This window comes from Pteronotus mesoamericanus, unplaced genomic scaffold, assembly GCF_021234165.1.
Source record: "Pteronotus mesoamericanus isolate MK-2021 breed Mesoamerican mustached bat unplaced genomic scaffold, CSHL_Meso_final contig_657, whole genome shotgun sequence".
Lineage (NCBI taxonomy): Eukaryota > Metazoa > Chordata > Mammalia > Chiroptera > Mormoopidae > Pteronotus > Pteronotus mesoamericanus.
Genome location: NW_026555229.1, coordinates 5,109,364 through 5,129,761, shown reverse-complemented (window position 1 = coordinate 5,129,761; position 20,398 = coordinate 5,109,364). Strand labels below are relative to the sequence as shown.

The 20,398-nt window shown below is 38.0% G+C and overlaps 1 protein-coding gene across 4 annotated transcripts in view; it reads right to left on the bottom strand.

Moving 5' to 3' along the window:
• The window catches only part of BTRC (beta-transducin repeat containing E3 ubiquitin protein ligase), a 175,488-nt gene that overhangs the window by 21,123 nt on the left and 133,967 nt on the right, over positions 1-20,398 (bottom strand). For all 4 annotated transcript variants that reach the window (XM_054581387.1, XM_054581388.1, XM_054581390.1 and 1 more), the window contains 5 exons: positions 9,448-9,679; positions 6,100-6,286; positions 1,403-1,499; positions 614-751; positions 26-144 (listed from right to left, as the gene is read on the bottom strand). In XM_054581387.1, coding sequence (XP_054437362.1) covers positions 26-144; positions 614-751; positions 1,403-1,499; positions 6,100-6,286; positions 9,448-9,679 — 773 coding nt within the window. The remainder of the gene's footprint in view (positions 1-25; positions 145-613; positions 752-1,402; positions 1,500-6,099; positions 6,287-9,447; positions 9,680-20,398) is intronic.

Below are 20,398 nucleotides of genomic sequence, written 5' to 3'. Positions count from 1 at the left end.
CAAAGGATCATTTGAAATTTTCTACCTGACCGTGGAATCCGATGATCCAGTTATGATCACCCTCTCGTCATACTGGAGACACAGGACAGAACCCGTGTGGCCTGTGAGAATTCGCTTGCATTCCAATGTGCTTTTATCCCAGATCTAGGATGGCAAACAAGATCCTTTTGATCACTGTGATAATGGGGTGCTGCAGAGACTTGCTGGCTCTATTATGTGTTTGATTCCCCCAAAGAATCAAAGCCTGGAGTAGTGTGGAATGCATTCTTTTCTCTAGGTATAGCTAAGCGCCTATGTATATGTGGCTTCGGTACTAATGCAGACTTTATCCTTTTCATTAAGGAATAGGGGGTAGCCTATAATTATGTGAGGGCCCAGAGTAAGAGCCCATTCAGTGCACTTCAAGAGGAGAATTTAGCAATCTATTTGGATGCTCTTCTGGGGGAAGCAGGTATCTGTCCTTTGGGGAAATGATTTTGGCTTTGGGACTAGAGACAATCTAAAATGCTCACTTACTTCCTGGAAATAATACTTAGAATATGCTTTGGATAGTTTTATGAATGTGGTCACTCTCGCTTCTTCAGCTACCTTCCCACAACGGAAGAAAACTCACCTTGATAGTGTTGTCTCGAAGGCCGCTGACTATCTTTTGATCATCATACTGTAAACAGTAAACTCCTTTGCTTGTTTCACTTCGGCAGTGGATTCTCTGTAAACTATGTCTTCCACATCTCCAATTAGATTCTATCGTCTGAGAAGAAGGAATGGTAAAGAGGCAGTAATTAGGAAGGGACCAGAAATAAACTCTTATCTGTCATTCATGGCAACCGATGATATATGCTCAATGCTTCACTCTACTGACTATATAGAACTTAAGGCAAACTAAAAACTTGTTTTAAAAAAGCCACTATTGAAAATTATAAAACATTTTTCCATTTGTAATTAAGCATTTATTTCCTAGAATTCTCCTGCATATAATTCACTCAATTAAATACTAAACCCGGTGGAAAGAGAATGCTCACCAACAGAGGGCAAACTACGAGCCCCATGAGCTTATGTACTCAGGGCTCGCCCTACCTATGTGGTGGCCATTCCTACCAGTGACCTTCCATGGAGGCTCAAGTCAGAAGATAGATATCTGAGTATCAGGTTAAGAGAGCAACTTTAGCAGTCTCACTGCTGCTACATAAAGACATCGTAGTCTTTCTCTCTGATCTATGCATCAGTGAACAACTTTTAAGCACAATATACTATATTTTACTTACTCCGTTCTTTTACAAAGAAACTGTTTTTCAACCCATATCAATAAACCTTAACAGGTTTGCTGTAACAATGCTGTTACTGAAGAATGTTGTTGGCTCTCTAATATTTGGTAAATATCCAAATATACATAGATTCTTACCTCAATGTCTTGTATAATTTTAGGATAAAGTGCTCTGTAAAAAGAGTTGGGAGGAGCATTCCCATCAGGAGGTTTATTTTTGAATAAATATTGTCCCCTAAAAAACAACAAATATTTCCCAATAAAAATCACAATATGGATTCGCAAGGAGCTTCATATTTCTTCAAAGTATTTTCACAATTACCATTCCAAACAGTCTCCATAACTAGCCTAGAGAGGTGTGAAGTTAAGTCCAATTTCAGGAGTTCCACCTCAAGGGGTAACTTTCCGGGCTCTAAGGAACTGGGCCGACATTGATTTGCTTTCGTGTGAAACATAGTGATTGATTTCCATTGTAGAATACGTGAGTATCAGGTCTTCAGGAATATTATAATGTCAGATAAATGAAATATGTTTAATCAGAATTCATCCACGGGTCTGTCAGACCTCTGGATTGACAGATTGACTGGCCTTATGTTTTGAAAATGTTGTTTGTGATGGTAACTACTACCTTTGAACCAGGTGCAGGCCCCTCAGTCTTTTCTTGACTGAGGAAAACTGCTAGTCAGTGGAGCCTGGCATGGCAGGAATGCCTCACTGTCATGGAGAATACCTTTTTTGTTTTCATTTATGTGGGTTAAGGTGTGTTGGCAACTCAGACACCCAGGTTGCTGGTTGGTGATCAGTGTAGCTATGTTTTAAGAGGAGCAATTCAGTTCATTTGCACAGAAAACAAAGGGATCACAGGAGTGTTCCAAAGCAGGTATGGAAGAAGATAAAAAGAAATGCCTAAAAGCACTGTGCCGTCAAGTCTAAGGCATGAAGCTGACTTGCACAGGTGTGTTCCTGGCTATGTACATACATACATGCATTTTACTGCCTTTCCCTGATTCCAGTGAGCAACATTTGTTAGCATCTCCTTCCTTATGACAGCACATGTTTGGAATACCCATATCCCAAGCTAGATCTTTGCTACAAAAAAAAAATCAGTAAATGGCAATCACTTCCTGCTGGGTAAAAAATTTAATTCCTTATCCTGAAGTTAAGAACCCACCAAACACGGTGTGGAAGCTAGTAAACCCCACTATGGGTGTACTAACTGCTGTTCTCACTGGCACCGTGCCTTGCAAAGTGGAGATAGGCAGAAATGCCTCTGAGTGTAATCCTGGCACCAGAGAAATCATGTTTTCTCTGGGCCAGTCATCCACTCTTCCCTCTATAGCTCCATTACAATATAATTAATTGTTCGATGTCTCCAGGAGCGCTTCTCCCCTGCCCTCTTCCTATTACACCTTGAAAATTAGTTGAGAAAATTTCCTATCAGGAAGGTAGCTGCCGGCTCTGACTTGTGTGTTAATATGGAAAGGGAAATCTGCAATGGAGCCTTGGCTGGTGTGGCTCAGTGGATTGTGTGCCAGTCTGCAAACCAAAGGGTCACTGGTTCGATTCCCAGTCAGGGCACATGCCTGGGTTGCAGGCCAGGTCCTTTCCCTCTAAATCAATCAATCAATAAATCTTTTTAAAAAATCTGCAAAGGGGAAGCTAAAATAATAGTTTTTAAAAAGGGACAAAGAAGCAAGCAACAGGATACACCAACATAAAGAAAAGGGCTAAACAAGATATACTGAAATAATTCTGGCTTAAGAGTACTCTTCTCTAAACAATCTTACTCTAAAAACACATTGCAGACAAACAACAGATTTTGAATGAAGAGATCCTAAATCTGGCTAATAATTATAAAAATTTCAACCTCAACATCATTTAATGAGGTAGGAATCACTATATTAATTTTATAGATAAAGAAATCAAAGGTCAGGGAGGTTAAGTAACTTGCCAAGGTCACACAGCTAGTGTGCAGGGCTGAGATTTGAATCTAAGTCTGACTTCAGGTCCCACACTCTTTAACTACTTTGATGTCTCCCTCAGTGCCCACTGATCCTCAGCGATTCCTGTCCTCCTTTTAATCTCTGGCAATTATACACAGACACCCTAAGATTTTCTTCGTAAGCAATGAAACTATCTCTACATCCCAAGGAAAGAGAAATCATATAAACCTTAGATCTCATTTTCTACTGCACTGTAGCTACCATGACTTGCTAAAGTATCTGAATTTCTTCAAATCAAAGGTACTACAAAAAAAGGTGGCTAGGTATTAAAAACGGGTTTCTCAGTCCATATGTATAAGTCAAAACCTTTTACAATGGAAGCTCTTTGACAACAGGGACCACTGCTATATGGAAAGGGTAGAACCTCTGAAAGTGTGAGTACTTGATAAATGCTAAATATTAAACTCAGAATGTATCATAAAATGTGATCTGCTGATTAAGAAAATGGACTTTTCCCAAGTTGTCTTTTATTATACTTTTAAGAGTTACCATTACTGAACACAGAGGGCATATTCAGTATTATTTGAGAAAATGACAAATTCATGTCATAGAGTAAGACTGTCAAATTCATCTAGATATAAATGACAATAGCAAAGTGGAAGTTAAACTCAAAGCTTTATTAGAAAACTGTACTTACTTATTTTTGGTTGGAAGAAGTGGACAGAACTATCAATGACAGCCTTTGGGGAAAGGTGTAACAGAAAGACTTTACTGATATAGTAGGCATGGTCAGATAACTTGAAAGAATAAAATGAAACGAAAGACTGATTATAGACTGTATTTTTAAAAAAAGTGTGAGGAGGACACTTAACACAGGAAGAAAGGCAATATGTAAAAACAGAAGCAGCCACAGAAACTCTTGGGCATCCTGGCCAAAGGTCTTCATGGGGTAGACAAATATTTGTAATTTCATGGGGCTGTATCAAGCTAATGTGATAAATATGACCAAAAACAAAGGAACATAGCCAGAACTCTGACAAATACTCAAAAGAGCAGGAGTGGGTTCCTATGGTTGAAGAAATGGGGGAAAGTGAAAACTAGAGCTGGATCCTGGATTATTTCTCAGCTATACCTTCGCATACCCCTTTTAAAAGGCCAAAAGACACCTCTTCAATGATCTTTTTTTTTTCCTTTATAGCTTACAGAACAGATCTTTATGTTTAGTGTCAATCCTAAGCAAAATTGTGAAGCCTGTGTTTTATCTTTGGCATTTTCACATACATCTGCCAAAATCTGCCCATGTATTTCTCGTTCTATCTTCAAAAAAGACTTTGTAAACTCTCAATGCCTGATAAGGGTTCACTGTCCTTTACAGTCGAAATGGGAACTAAGTGTACTTTAACAGAGAACAAGACCTTTGTAGCTATGGGAATGAATCTCTATAACAGAAATTCCAGGTCAGGAGTTATTTGGAGGAGAGTTTGTTTTCTTTTTTTCTCCCCCCTGAGGGGTAGAGAAACATTCCTAGCTGCCCTAAAATTTTCCCATGTAAGCAACTTACCTGTTCTATTTGTAAGGCTGGTCTTGGCAAGCTTAACAAAATGATAGACTTTGAATACCATATAACTATATACTATTTTGCTTTTTCCCCTACTATAAAGAGTTTATTTCCAAAGTGTGAAACAAGTTATGCTTTCATAAGGTTTCTATTTTTCTATGTCATGAAATAAGTGATGACAAAAAAACATTTGGGAAGGAGACATAACAATAAACTTTCATTGATACAATTTTTAAATAGCCTTGTGTTAAGCTTCCTTTAATTAAATTTGAGAGAAATTTTAAAGTCTTTCTAATAGCCAGAATGACAGAAATCTTTTGCAGCACTTGGTATAATATTTACAGGCCATTTTGTTTATTCCATATTAATTAATTTCAAAGATAAAAAAAGAGAGCCAATGATATTTTTATGAAAAGTGCTAAGAAAAGCTGACCCTCCATTCTGAATTGTTTTGTAAATCTCTATGATCCAAGATAAACAACTGGTAAAATTAATTGCTTGGATAACACTGAGCATACATATACTTGCTGGTGCATACCTATCAGCTAAAATACTTAATATGTCACCTTTATTTTATGGAAATATTCACACCTGACTTTCTTAGAGTGACATTCTAGAGGCATCCTCTGAGAGAAAATTATATATAGAAGACATCTTCCAGAAGTTCTAATAAAATGATACCATTAAGTTAAGAAAATAACAAAACTGCTTAAGTCTCAGGCTGCTAACTATGTAATGCCTTAAGGAATTTAAGATTAAGCAGTAAAATCTTGAGAAAATATAAAAAGTCTTTATGAAGAAACAATTATTTACACCAAATTCCATTTTTCATTTTCTGATGGCTATAGTTTTTATTCTAATTGGACATAAAAAGAATTTTGATTACAAAAGTGATAAAACACCACAGGCATGGGCTAAAGGCAAGGAATCTTCTAAAGGAGAAAATTATTTTTCCTGGACTGTTTTAGGGGAAAGCTAAATCTGATGGCCTCTTGGTGATTCAAAGTCATCTACTTGCCTTATAAATTGCCCCTCAGCCCTTTTTCAGGATACTGTTTCTGCCCAGAGAACAGGATATGCTTTAAACAGGAGGCCTCATCAGTTTTTCATTATTTTTTTGCAAAGCGGTATTAACACATTATTATGTCATTTATGTGTGATTGGTCAGAAGAAAAACTGCCGAGTATATGAACAATTATTTGACTTTTTTTTTTGCTATAAACTAGCAAAATCACTGTATTAAGTGAAAAATGGAAATTGTTTTCAACAATATTCCAATGACTGAGTGGCCAGGTCCTGAAGCTCTACAATAGTAAAAAAGTTAAAAGGCTCACCACCCTCTTCGTTCTGCCAGGCCTCTCCACAGAGAATCTGTCCTGACCATTCTCTCGATGAGCTTTTTCCATAACATGCCATCAGATGTCACTCGGTACCATTCCTTGCACACAAGCTCAGCAGCACATAGAGATTTGGCATCCAGGTATGACAGAATGTTCTCAGCAATGTGATCCAAACCCCGAGCTTTTGGTGGAGAGAGGGGGCAAAGAAGAACAACACAGGTGGTGAATGATTTTTTACAAATGGCTCTTTAAAACAAGACAGCATTTATTCTATAGAGGCACATTACTGTTTCTGTTGCGGTCCAGTTTCTTTTTCAGAGACTTGGGTCAAATGAGTGTCAATAATTTTTCCATAAGGTTACAGAAATGAACAGTATTTTCTATCTTCCTTTAGATAAGGAAGTTAAAGCTAACATCCAGCAAACCCCCCAAGACATTAAAAATAAAAAGGATTTCAGAAAACAATTCACATCTATCTGTATGGATTTCAGCACTAGGGGATGTTCTATGGATGGCATCTCAAACTCTGTGATTCAGACCCCCCCAAATCTCTATATTAGGTCCATTTCTCATTCTGTTTCTATTACTGCTGCAGTTCCAAAGCTGTTCAGTAAAAGAAATATCTTTTAAATGTACTGGGGGAGAGGCACTAAGTCAGAATGTGCTGGGTTATAGAATTTTGGGCATGCAGAAAGGAGAGAAGAAGGAAATACAGATTGGTATAGGAATATCCCGAGAGGGAAGACAGAGAGGTATGTTTAAGTTCAAGGATGAGTTTAATTTCAGATGTTTAAAAAAAAAAAAAAAGACTATTTGAGAATAGTTGCTGCTATAAAAACTAAATGACAGTTGACCAAAAATGAAAAAAAAAAAAAAAAAATCCCAGACCAATAGATAACTTGGTTAGAATTTCAGAGTCTATTTTGTAGGATGTACAGAAAAAAAACAAACAAACCAGTGGAAGTAGATCTTGAGCTGCGTAAACTAGATGGGCTTCCCAATTAAAATTCTCTACCACTCAAATCTCTGCTGAGGCCTCAAAGGAATAGATCCTATAAAATAGGATGATCGCACTAATAAACCTTTTGGCTGCTGTTCTAATTCACAAGTGAGACAAAAACATTCAAGGTTATTTCTCTTTACGGATTACATGTTGAAGGTTTGCTAAAGACTTAAACAGTGCAGAAGGGCTCCTTCAAACTCTGACTCCCTTAGGCACAAACTTAATAAACAGAAAAGAATACCGCATTTCATTTTGTGCCTTCCTCCTGAATCATACAAAGACACACTTGGACATCATGAACAACAATCCAAATGTGTTTAAACATTATTCTAATTATAAAGATTGTATGGATATTAGTCACATTTTTCAGCAGATTTAGAAAAGAAAGCATTAAATGAATCTTGTTTGGCTGGCATCACATGTTCATATTTAAGCATAAGCAGATGGAGGCATCCGTCACCTCATTCTTATTAAAGGAACATGATTATAAGCCAATTAAAGATATAATAATTAGTTCTTCATGCAAAATACAGTGATGATACAAATTCTGCATCTTTATACTGAAACTTTCTATACAATCAGAAGTTTCCAAAATCTATTCCTGTGTTTTTAAGGGCTGCCATCAAATTGCCCCTGATCTTTCACAATGTCCCTATATAAGTCTTTGGAAGTAATTTCACCTAACACTCCCAACAAACCCATTACATTAATGGATTACAGGCATTTTTTGAAGTAGTTTGGTTTACTAAATGTAGCCAGATGATGTAGGTGTATAAGATAAAATGGACGTAAAGTATTAGACTGATGATTTAATATCTTATAAAGTGGTCAGCAGATACACACCAGGGATCAGTATTAGGTAAATGGATACAGCGGTCTAATCAACTCCTGTTCAATACTTAGCGGTATATCCTTGAGACAGTAACACGTCTCAGTGAATGGGCAGAGTACAGTAATGAGGTACACACAGGTTGTTCACACAAAGAAAACTGTTTGCCTGTGGCTAAAAAAAATCCGATTAGTGAAGAGGGGGCAGAATTCTCTTCTATTTAACAAAAGATACAGGTACAAATTCAGCTTAAAAAGGGTTACTTCTAAGTTATACACAGGCATTTCTTTTGTATTAAAGGGCAATTTAAATCAATTTTGGAAAAACAAATTTTTTTAAAAAGCTGTAATTGGCAAAGACTAAGCAAAGTGGTAATAAGCAGTTTTAGGGAAGGTATAAGTTGGTATATTTTCCTCAGACAATAGTTTGGCACATGTGATAAATGCCTTAAAATTCTCATCATTTTTTTTAATATAGGAATCTCACTTCCGGTATTTTTCCCTAGGATGCCCAAAAGATTACTGACTAAGAATGTCCACTACAGAATAGTTTATAATAGGAAAAACATTTTAAACTACCTTAATGTTCAATAAAGAGATTAAATAATATGTGTGTTAACCATCACAAAGAATTAATCCTATAAAGGTATGTGTTTGAAGAACAAATACTTAGAAAATACATTAAGAGAAATTCTAAGAAAAAAATGTTACAAACACTGAAGATCTCAGCTTTAGAAGGAAATACACATACATGCCTAGAAATAACAAGAGGGCTACATGCCAAACTATTACTAGCACATCAATAGTTCTCTTTGAATGGTGCGGCTCTGGGAAATTTTATTTTTATATTTTAAACTTTGCCTATGTCATGTCCTAGATTACCACCAGGCATTCAGTAAAACAACCAGAGCACCCTCCAAAGCAAAGTATTTTAAGTCTGTATGTATGTGTGCACGTATGGATACTTAAGTGTGTTCATATATACATATATGTATACACATATACTGAAATATGCGATTTAAAACGCGCGTGCGCACACACACACACTTTACAATAGCTATTTGATTACTGTGTACAATAAGACTGTAAAGCCTGGAATTTACATCCTGAGATACTCTCTAACATACTGAAAAGCGTTTCTTATTCATCCCTCTAATTTAATTATTCTAGGAGAGTTGATAAACTCTCTTAGAAATCCAAAGCCAAGTATAACAAATTAACATATCTTGAAACTAACACACATCTCGAACCAGAAAACACCTTAGAAAAGATGCAGTTGACTGGCATGTGGGTAAAAAGAGGGAAGATAGGGAAAAGAGGAGTTTCTGTTTCCAGAGTTTGATTTTTTTGTATTTATATTCCAAGAAGGTGCAATTAAAGGACTCAGTTTGTAAAAATCAAGCCAATAAAGACTTTTAAAAACAGAGATGTACAGCTGAAGATCCAGTACCATTACCATTGTAACATATCTTCCAGGCAAATTAATGGCTCACAAACACTCGTAGACATACCTGGCAAAGCAGTTATGAAATCCCTCTGCAGCATAGGTTTAAGATAAGAGTTTATGTGCCCATGTTGGTAATGACACATTTGGGATATAAGATGTTCCACAAATTCCACTTGATCGGACTCTGACCACTGCTCAAAATACTTGACACACAGTTCCTTCTCCTTCTCATAGCTTGCCGAGAGTTTCCGCTGCTTGGGCACAATCATGCTGGAAGTGCCATTGGCGAGTTTTGTCTGTAGAAGGGGTGGATTAAGAAAAACATAGTATTGAAAAGGAGGGAAATATATAATTTGCTGGTCTTGCATGCTATGTTATGTCTGTATGACGGAGCTCACTCTGTTACCCTATTAGTAATTGAATGTTTATAAATAGCAATTACAAGGAAAACCACAAAAATACCATAGTAAGTTGGTAAATTGGAATACTGCCGTATGACTAGGCACCCATTTCCAAAAGTTCACAGGAAGACATCATTTGGAGATATACAGATGAAGACCAAAAGCTGAAAGCATGTTAGGTTAACACTAGCAAGCAAAAAAGCTAATTTGCTTTTTCTTATATACACAAGTTACTAGATGTTTATACAATTACTGACAACTTATTTTCTTAATAGTCAATTCTCCATACAAAGAAAGGCCAATGAATAATTTGAGATGCTGGTAAATTTGGAGCTAAAGCTTAAATAACATTTATATGCTTCATCTACCCATTCCTTCCAAAAATTCTCATTTCCAGTGTTATCAAAATTATATGCTATTGCCTTCACCAGTGTGGCTCTGTTGGTTGTGGCACATACCCCAGTTCTGGTTCGGTCACTGGTCAGGGTATGTATGGTAGGCAACTGATCGATGTTTCTCTCTCACATCTGTTTGTTTCTCTCTCCCCCGACCGTTCTCTCTCAAATCAATAAATGTATCCTTGGACAAGGATTAAAAAATATGCTATAAAGTCTTTTTTATTAATTGGTTTAGTCAATAACTATTAATTGAGCATTTACAATGTGTCAAACACTGTCCTAGGTGCTAAGAATAAAACACTGAGCAAAAACAACACTCTCTATCATTGGGGAAACTGATATTCTAGTATGTATGGTAAGTTAAAAACATAACCAAATACACAGAAAATATAATGTCTATAATGCTATGAAGAAAAATAAAGCAGGATAAGGGAACACACAAAATTTCAAGATGATCCTAAGATTCTTGGCTGCTGGTGTACACACATCTTCTCTCAGTTTTTCAAACAAACATGTAGGTACTGCTGTGATTTAATTAAGGTCCCAAATTACTTGACCTTAAGGTTAGGTGATTACTCTGGTGGATCTGACCTAATCAAATAAGCTCTTTAAAGCAGAGTTTTTCCCAACTGGTTGCAGAAGAGGAAGGAGACCATGTGGCAAGGAATGCAGTCAGCCTCTAGGAGCTAACAGCCAGCAAGGAAAAAGGGACTTCAATTCTACAAAGGCAAGGAACTGAATTCTGCAAACAACAACGAGCGGAGAAGACAATTTTCCTCCAGAGTCTCCAGATGAGAAGTCAGCCTGGCCAACCCTTGATTTCAGCCGTGTGATACACTGAGCCAAGGGCCCAGCCATGCATTGCCAGACTTCAACCTACAGAACTGTGAGTTAATGGATTGGTGTTGTTTTAACTTCCTAAGTTTGCGGTAATTTGTTATGCAGCAAGTAAACAAAACAATATAGTTATTTAAGTCTAAGGGATCAGAGATAGTTTTCCTAAAGATGACACTTGAACTGAAACATGAAGGAAATAGGGAACTGGACATTTTATTACATGGGGGAAGAATGGTCTAGGAAGTGGAAATTTTGAGAGCAAAGGTCGTGGGTGGCAGTCTGCCAGGCATGCTCAAGGAACAAGAAGGCCCAGGGAGCACGGAGAACTGAAGTTGGGTAAGTAGTCTGAGCTAGATCACGCAGGTCATTTAGGTGGTGGTAGCTAATCTCCAAAGAGGACTCCAAACAACTCCATTCCTCCCTGAACACAAATGCTGTTTCTTCCATCAAGAGGCCAAGTTTGTCCTAACCTTTGAATCTGGGCTTTGACTAACAAAATGTAGAGAGTGACATTCTGGGAGTTCAGAGCCCAGACGCTCTAATCACTCCCTTCTTAAAGCTTTGAGCCACTGTGTAGGAAATTCAGGCTCCCTGCTGGAGAGGAAAGTCTGGAGGATGAGAAACTAAGTAAGACAAGGTCACATGAAGAAGCACCTAGAAGCCTAAGAGTGACATGATCTGACATCTTTTAAAAGGATCACTGTTGTGTGGAGAAAGGACGTAGAGAACATCAATGGAAATAAGGAAGTTAACTAATGGACCGCTTTACAATAGTCCACAGAAGAGAACAATCTTTGCCAACTGAATTTGCTAATAAACTGGGTGTGGAGTATGGGGGCGGGGGGGAAGGGGAGGAGAATCCAAGATGGTGGCAGAGTAGGTGGACCAGCTGGAATTACAACTAAATTATAGATCATCCTGAATAACCAACTGAAGACTAGCTAGTCATTTTTTTAATTTGACTTTTTTTTTTTAAAGAGTAAGAGAAACACTGATTTGTTGTTCCACTTATTTATGCATTCATTGGTTGATTCTTGTATGTGCCCTGACCAAGGATCGAACCCACCACCTTGCCATATCTGGATGATGCTCTAACCAACTGACCTCTCCAGTCAGGGCCAAGACTAGCTTAAGAAAAGGCTTATAATCAGGGATTTACAGAAGAAACCAAATCAAGACTGGCAGGAAGGGCAGAGATACGAAAAAGGCTGGCTCTGAGGTCCTGGAGGGATATCTCAGCCGTGGGTGGTTCCCCGAGACAGGTGAGGTCTCAACCCCAAGCTGGACTCCCCAGCTCAGAGCACCAGAGCTTGGAAGAGGCACCCACATAACACTGGCAATGAAAATCAATGGGGATTCTATCTGCTAGAAACACAGGCACCTTCTTAAAGGGCCAACCCACAAAATTTCATTCACAGCCACTCACCCTTGGCTCCAGCAGAGGGAGGGAGGACTAGACTAGAGTTGCATGAGGAGAGTCATTCTCCCATAATACCGATGGCATCTTTTTGGGTGGAGTACTCCCCTCCATGTGGCATCAGACTAGGGCAAAGCAATAGCTCCACCCTCTGGATTCCCTCTCGCCCTACTCCCTCACCCCCACAGAGCTTACATCCTGTAGGGGAGTCAGCTGCCTTGGCCAGGGTGTAGAGCTCTGAGCAGACTCACGGGGTGTCAGTGACTAAGTTATGTGACTTTGGGGTTGGGGCCATTCCCTTCACTTGCCTGTGAACCCAACTGGCACCTCCTCCTCATGGGAGATCCACTAGCCCCACTCTCCTGGCATCTGGCAGGCCTGCTCACCCGACTCCTAATGACTTTGCCCTGCCAAGGCTGGGGCAAAGTCTGGGATTGACTGAATTGCATGGGTCTAGGGCAGGGGCCACTCCCCACCCTCCCTGAAGCCTGACCAGCAACACCCCTTCACGGGAGACCCACTAGTCCCATCCTCCCGACTCCCCGGCGACCCATTCTTTCTGAACTCCGTCACCTCCTGGCAGAGCCTGGGACAGACTGAGTTGAGTGGCCCCAGGACAGGGGCCATTTTCCCCTTGCATGTCCAACCAGAGCACAGACCCCCTCGGCCCCCCGCCTCACAGGGCCAAATCTTTGTCTGTCTGGGCCTGATAAACTCTGCTTGCCTCATCCTGATGACTCCCTGAGAATATGTAAAGCAAATCTTGATGGATATAAAGGAAGAGACATACAGTAATCTAATCACAGTAGGGGATTTTTAACCCTGTTCACAGCAATGGCTAGCTCTTCCAGACAAAAAAATCAACAAGGAGAATCAACAAGCGGCCTTAAATGACACACTAGGTCAGAAGGACTTAACTGGTATCTTCAGCACGTTTTACCCCAAAGCAGTAGACTATACATTCTTTTCAAGTGCACATGGAACATTTACTAGGAAAGACCACATGTTAGGACACAAAACAAGTCTCAATAAATTTAAGAAGACTGAAATCATATCAAGCATCTTCTCTGATCATAGTGGTATGAAACTAGAAATCAATCATGTGAAAAACACACAAAGATATGGAGGCTAAATAATATGTTACTAAACAATGAGGGGGTTAACAATGAAATTAAAGAAGAAATCAAAAGATACCTTGAAACAAATGAAAATGAGAACACAACTCAAAATCTATGGGACACAGTGAAAGCAGTCCTAACAGGGAAATTCATAGCATTACAGGCCTACCTCAATAAACAAGAAAAATCTCTAAAATATTTAACTTTACACTTATAAGAACTAATATAAGGAACAACAAACAAAGCCCAAAGTGAGTAGAAAAAAGGAAATAATAAAGATCAGAGCAAAAATAAATGAAATAGTCTTAAAAACAACAACAACAACAAAAGATCAATGAAACCAAGATCTGGTTCTCTGAAAAAAGAAACAAGATTACAAACCTTTAAACAAGGTCATCAAGAAAAAAGAGAAGACCCAAATAAATACAATCAGGAATTAAGGAGGAGAGGTAACAATTAACACCAAAGAAAAACAAAGGATTATTAAGAAAATATTACAAACAGCTGTAAGCCAACAAATTCGATAATCTGGACAAAACAGATAAATTCCTAGAAACATACAATCTTCCAAAACTGAATCAGGAAGAATCGGAGATTCTAGACAGACAGATTACAACTAGTGAAACTGAATCCATAATAAAGCCCCCCACCCCCCACAACAAACGAAAGTACTGCACTGAATGTCTTCAGAGGTGAATTTTACCAAACATTCAAAGAAGAACTAGCACCATTCTTCTTTATTTCAAAAAATTCAAGAAGGCAAGATTCCCAAGCTCATTTTATGAGGCTAGCATTATCCTAATTCCAAATCAGATAAAGATACTACAAAGAAAGAAAATTATATGCCAATATCCCTGATGAACATAGATGCCAAAACCCTCAATAATATATTAGCAAACTGGATCCAGCAACACATTTAAAAGATCATATACCATAATCAAGTGGGATTTTTTTTTTCGGAGTCTCTGTTTACCTCTTCTGTAAAATAAAAATGATTAGAGAATCTACTCCACTGGATTTTGTGAGGATCAATCAAAATAATAATAATAATAAAAAAAAGGGTGTTTTACTCACCTGTCACACAGTAATATGACCAATAAATCAACACTCTTAATGACATTCACAATACTGTTGGAGTTGGAGTCTCCCTCTTTAAAAAAAAATTCTTCTTTCTCATTATGAAATACATATTTTTTCTATTTTAATTTTCATCGAAGTATAATATATATAAAACTGCATAATTTTAAGTGTACAGCTTGATGAACTTTCACAAGGTTAACATACTCATGTAGGCAACACCCAGATCAAAAAAAGAATTACCACAAGCCTCGCAAGCCCTGCCTTTAGTTCCTTTTTTCAGGTCACTAACTGCCCCCTACCCCGCTCCACTGCCCAAGAATAACCATTATATATCTACTTTTTTTGTTTTTTTCCTTTTTATTAAATTTATTGGGGCGACACTGGTTAACAAAATTATACCGGTTTCAGACACACAATTCCACAACACAATCATCTGTACACTGTATTGTGTGTTCACCACCCCAAGTCAAGTCGCCTTCCGTCACCATTTATCCCCCCCTTTACCCTCCCCCACTTCCCTCCACCCCTGGCAATTGACACACTGTTGTCTGTGTAACCACTATATTTTTTAAAACTATCTGCCTGCACAATTTACAGTAGCATTAAAAAAAGAAACAAACCCATGTGATACTTGGAGTAAATTTAACAACATATGGGTAATACCTTTAAACTGAAACCACAAATATTGCTAAGGGAATTTTAAAAAGACTTAAATAAATGGAGAGCTATATTATATTCACAAATCGAACTCCCTAAAGTTATTAAGATGTTCACTTTCTAACTGATCTATAGAATCAATACACTATCAATAAAAATCCCAGCAGGTATGGAAATGCAAAGGACCTAAATTTTAGCCAAAACAATCTTGAAAAATAAAAATGAAGATGAAAGACTAATATTACTGAATTTCAAGACTTACAGTAAAGAAACAGTAAAATCAAGATAGTGTAAGGATGAAGATGTAGATCAATGGAACAGAATAGAGTCCACAAATAGACTAATGTACGGTCAGCTGATTTTTGAAAAAGGTATCAAGGTAATTCAATGAGGAAAGGATAGTCTTTTCAACAAATAATGTTGAAACAACTGGATACCCACTTAGAAAAAAATGAACTTGTTCTTTACTTTAGACCATATACAAAAATTAACTTCAGTGGGTTCTGGATTTATATGTAGAACTTCTGTAAGAAAATATAGGAGAAAATCTTGTTGCTATCAGGGTAGGCAAACATCTCATGGGTAAGTTAGTATGTAGCAAAATGTTAACATGGTTTCTAAAAGAAACAGATAAGAAAATAAAAATACAAATCACAATCTGGAAGAAAATATTTGCAATATATATATTTAACCAAGGACTGGTATCGAGAATATTTAAGAACTCTCAGAACTCAGTAAGAAAACAAACAACCCTTTTTGTTTAAATAAGCAAAAGATTTGAAGAGACACTACACACACCCCCCCCACACCCCCTCCCATGAGTGGCCAATAAAAACATGAACATCATTAGTGACTAGGAAAATGCAAATTAAAATCACAAGACACCATTACATACTTACTAGAATGGCTACACTTAAAGAGACTGACCATACCAAGTACTGGCAAGAATAAGAAGCAATTGGGTCTCTCATACATTGCTGGTAGTAACATTTAATGGTATAATCACTTTAGCAAAGCAGTTGACAGTTTCTTGTAGAGTGAGACATATACTTGCCACATGACCAAGCAACTCCACCCCTAGGTATTTACCGCCATCCCCAATGAAAACATATTTCCATACTAAAACTTGTACATGAATGTTCATAGCTGCCTTATTCGTAATAGTCCCAAACTGAAAGAATCCCAATGTCCATCAAGAGTTGAACTGATAAACAGTTGTGATATATCTGTACAATGGAACAGTACTTATGAATAAAAAGAACGTGCTACAGAGGCACAACATGATAAGGAAAAATCTCAAAAACCTGCTGAACAAAAGAAGTCAGGCACAAAAAAGTACATACTTTATGATCCTATTCATATGAAACTCTAGGAACAACAAATCTAATTTACAATGATAAAAACAGATCGGTGACAGCCTGGGGCTGACCGTGGGGGTGGGACTGACTAAGTAAGAAGGGCAGCGTCTGTGGCCGTGAAAGTGCCCTATAGCTTGACTGTTACATAGGTGTACACATTATCCAAAATTCATCGAACTGTACACTTAATGTAGTGTGTTTTATTATGTGTAAATTACCTTAATAAAATTGATTTTAAGACTTCTAAGGACAGAGTATTCCTAAGGATAAATGCCAGTGTAATATTAATTTCATTTGCAACTAAGATATTACATTTATAGAGAACTCTGGAGATAAAGGCTTTTGTTATCAACCCTCTTCCCCCTGTCATTCTCCCATACAGACTTAACTAATTTCTAAAGTAAATGTTAACAAAATTTCAATGTGAGAACCTTTAAAAATCCACAAGAGTACAGTGAAAAAGTTCAATTATTAAAGAACCAAAAGGTTGTATATTACAGTGTATGGGAGAGAGGGAACGGTTACTGGTGGCAATAGAATTGATTTGGCTTTCCCAACAAAAGCTCGATGACTCAACCACTACTGTTCAAATGTCTAGGAAAGCTGACAAACAACCTCAGTTTAATGGTAACACTAACTTTCTGCCACCCTGCACATCTCCTTTTCTGCTTTTCTGTTTACAATGAACAGTTATCTCCAAAAGAAAGAAGAAAGAAGCTGTCAGGTGACAAGCACACAAAATGAAAGAACTTAAGTATTTATACGACTGTCCACGGCTTAGTTCTCAAAGGCTAAGGGCTAACATTCCCCCCACCGCCCCGAAAATATATTACATGCATCACTTTCAAAACTACTGTGAATTTCTCTGAAGCTGCCACCAGGGCCAGGAGGGAAAAATACACGCTTGCAGACGCCAAGTAGTCTAAGCAACACACCACTGTAATATCAAGTGTGCTCACTTTGCTACCAGTACAGGTTGGAAGATACAGCATGAACTAGCTAAACTGGATGGTAAAATGACAGTTGTTTCTAGTTGGCATGCAAACCTTGCTTTATTTAACCACTAAGAAAGGCTGTGGTAAGTAGAGAAAGAAAATGTTCCAGACAAAGGACACCATTTGGAATGAAGGGAGCAAGGCCTAGGTGAAAAGTAATATTCATGACTAGAGAGAGGCAAATGATATTTAAGGGTCCTGTTTGCCTTTAAGAAGGGCTTTGAAGAAAGACTGGAATTGAAACCTATGGTGGGGAAAAGAGATATAATGATTGAGATGATAAATGAATGTAAGAATAAAACGGGCAAGAATTGTACTGGGGACAAGGCTAAAGCCTAGGCGGCACAGGACAAGAATTTTGATTAAGGCTGGATTTTCAAGTTATCAAGTCAGCAACAACCATTTATTGAGTACTCTGTGCCAGGCACTTTTCTAGATGCTAGGGAAACTGGTGAACAGGCACATAAAGTTGCTTTACCTTTTCTGGGGAAGGGTAGAGGGAGAATATACAATAAATATGTTAATTCCAGAAACTAATAAGTATTGTGAAGAAAACAAAACAAGGTAACATAAAATAGGAGTGAGGAGCACAGCCTATGTTAACTGAGGTGGTCACAAAAAGAGGCTGAAGGAAGTAACTTACGATTTGCGATCTAAATGGTGAGAGTCAGTCTTCTGAAGATTTGGGGGAAGGCTTTCCAGACAGGAGAAAGAGCAAGTCAAAGGTGTGTTCAAATGAAAGAAAGAAAAAAAGAAGGCTAGGAGAGCTGGGGCAGAGTGAGCGAGGTGGGCTGTGGAGGGAGAAGAAGTTAGTGAGGTGGCCTGGGGCCAGGTCATACAAGGCCTTCTGGGCCTCGGTAAGGAGTGTGGATTTCCTCCTAAGTATAAAGAAGAGCACCTGCGGTTTTGATGAAGTCAAACATGACATAATCTAATTTATGCTTTAGAAATGTTTACACCAGCTGCCATACAGAGATCGGCGGTGGAGGCGGGTGTGCGAGGGAAGTGGGAAGAGGATAACAAGAACAAGTTGTGAGAGCAAAGGAAGGAAGACCAACCAGAAGACTGATCAAATAATCCAGATCATGGCTAAAACTGGGAAAGGCAAATTAGGAAATGCTTAGAAAAAGAGTATTTTACCCTCACAAAAGAGAGGAAGGAAGACAGGGGGCTTATTGAGAAGTTTAAGTCTGGGTTAGAATACACATTCATTTCAGTGTAACGACTGGCGTTACTGCAGCTGACCCTTCAAATATTAATCTGGTACATGGGCCTGAACGGGGATTGATGCAGGGTTCTTGCTCCTGTGGCCAGGAGAAACAAGGGAAAACATGCAAGAGTTTTGAGGGGGAAGGGAGGATTTTTAAAGCGTCTATACTATACTTTCTATTGGCCATTGCCAGGCTTCAGTTTAATAAGAATATAAAAACACTGATTTTAAAGTTCTTTTTAAAATTGTTTTTCCTTGATTTCTTTGTAATAATATCTCTCTTTAAAAAGTCTACATTGTCTTGGTTGAATTAAGAGGAAATGGTATCATCTACATTTTAATTAGGACCGAAAGAAATAAGCAAGCACACTAGTGATGGAGGAGGTGGTGAGAGCAGAAGGGCCCAGAACAGCTCCTGAATTCCCAAAGGGTCAGGGTAGAAAAGACCTGGAACCCAGACTAGAGCCCACTGGCACTTGGGGTTCTTTTAACAAGATTTCAAGAGAAACAAAAAGAATTTGGCCGTAAATTGAACATGCACAGCAAAATGTAATAAATGCTCAAAAGTGGGACATAACTTTCAACATTTCAGTCTTCAGTTCTTAAAAAATCTTTAATACTTTCAGCGACCAAAGTAGTAGTCCCTTATCTTTTGGGGGTGAGAGTGGAAATGAAAAGAAAATGGTGGCTATACATATAGAATGGGACGTATATTTCACCAGAAGTAAACATCACATTTCACAGTGGGATTTATTGTATTAATATTTTAACAGCTTCTACTAAATATGATTATATATTAGGTGAACTCATAAATATGTCAGATCTGATTAGTGAACATGGAAGACAGGAAGGGGCAGATTTGTCAGCAGAGGGAAAGTTCACATTATGAATCTGACTGGTTTGTAATAACCAACAAGAAAAGTGAGGCTTGCAATCACTTCAATTCTTTTAAATAAAACTCACTAAGAAATGAACTCACAAATGTACCAGTATAAATGATTATTTGAAGACTGGATATTCACTGATCTTTTCTTCTATTTACTAATTGTAGAAAAAGCCATATAAAAAAAATTCACCAAAAGCAAAGCCAAGCCATTTTGATATTTTCTGGATTTTTAAGGTAGTTAAAGGGACAAAATAGTCACTTAACATTTTTAGGCTTCAAACTGGGAATCACTTCTGTAGTGGGTTCCCACATGCAACTTGATAGCTTCCAGGGCGGTAGGTTCTTTTGTTCTAAACCAAGAAACTCACAGCAGTTTAATTTACTGCTGCATTATTATAGCTACTAACTACATACACCTCCAAGGCTGGTAAACCCACTGATGTAGACCGTGCCACCTTAAAAGGATTTTTGGATGGGTCTTAGTAATGGGGGGTGGGGGAGGACATAATGTTTAATTATAAGAAATGATTGAAATAGGCACAGACATACCCCGGGTGCCTCTGCACTGCAGCAAGCTCTAAACTTGTTATCGTTAATGGTTTAAATTTCACTGTGCTAATCATTTCAGGACACAAGCCTTTCTTGATAATCTAATGAA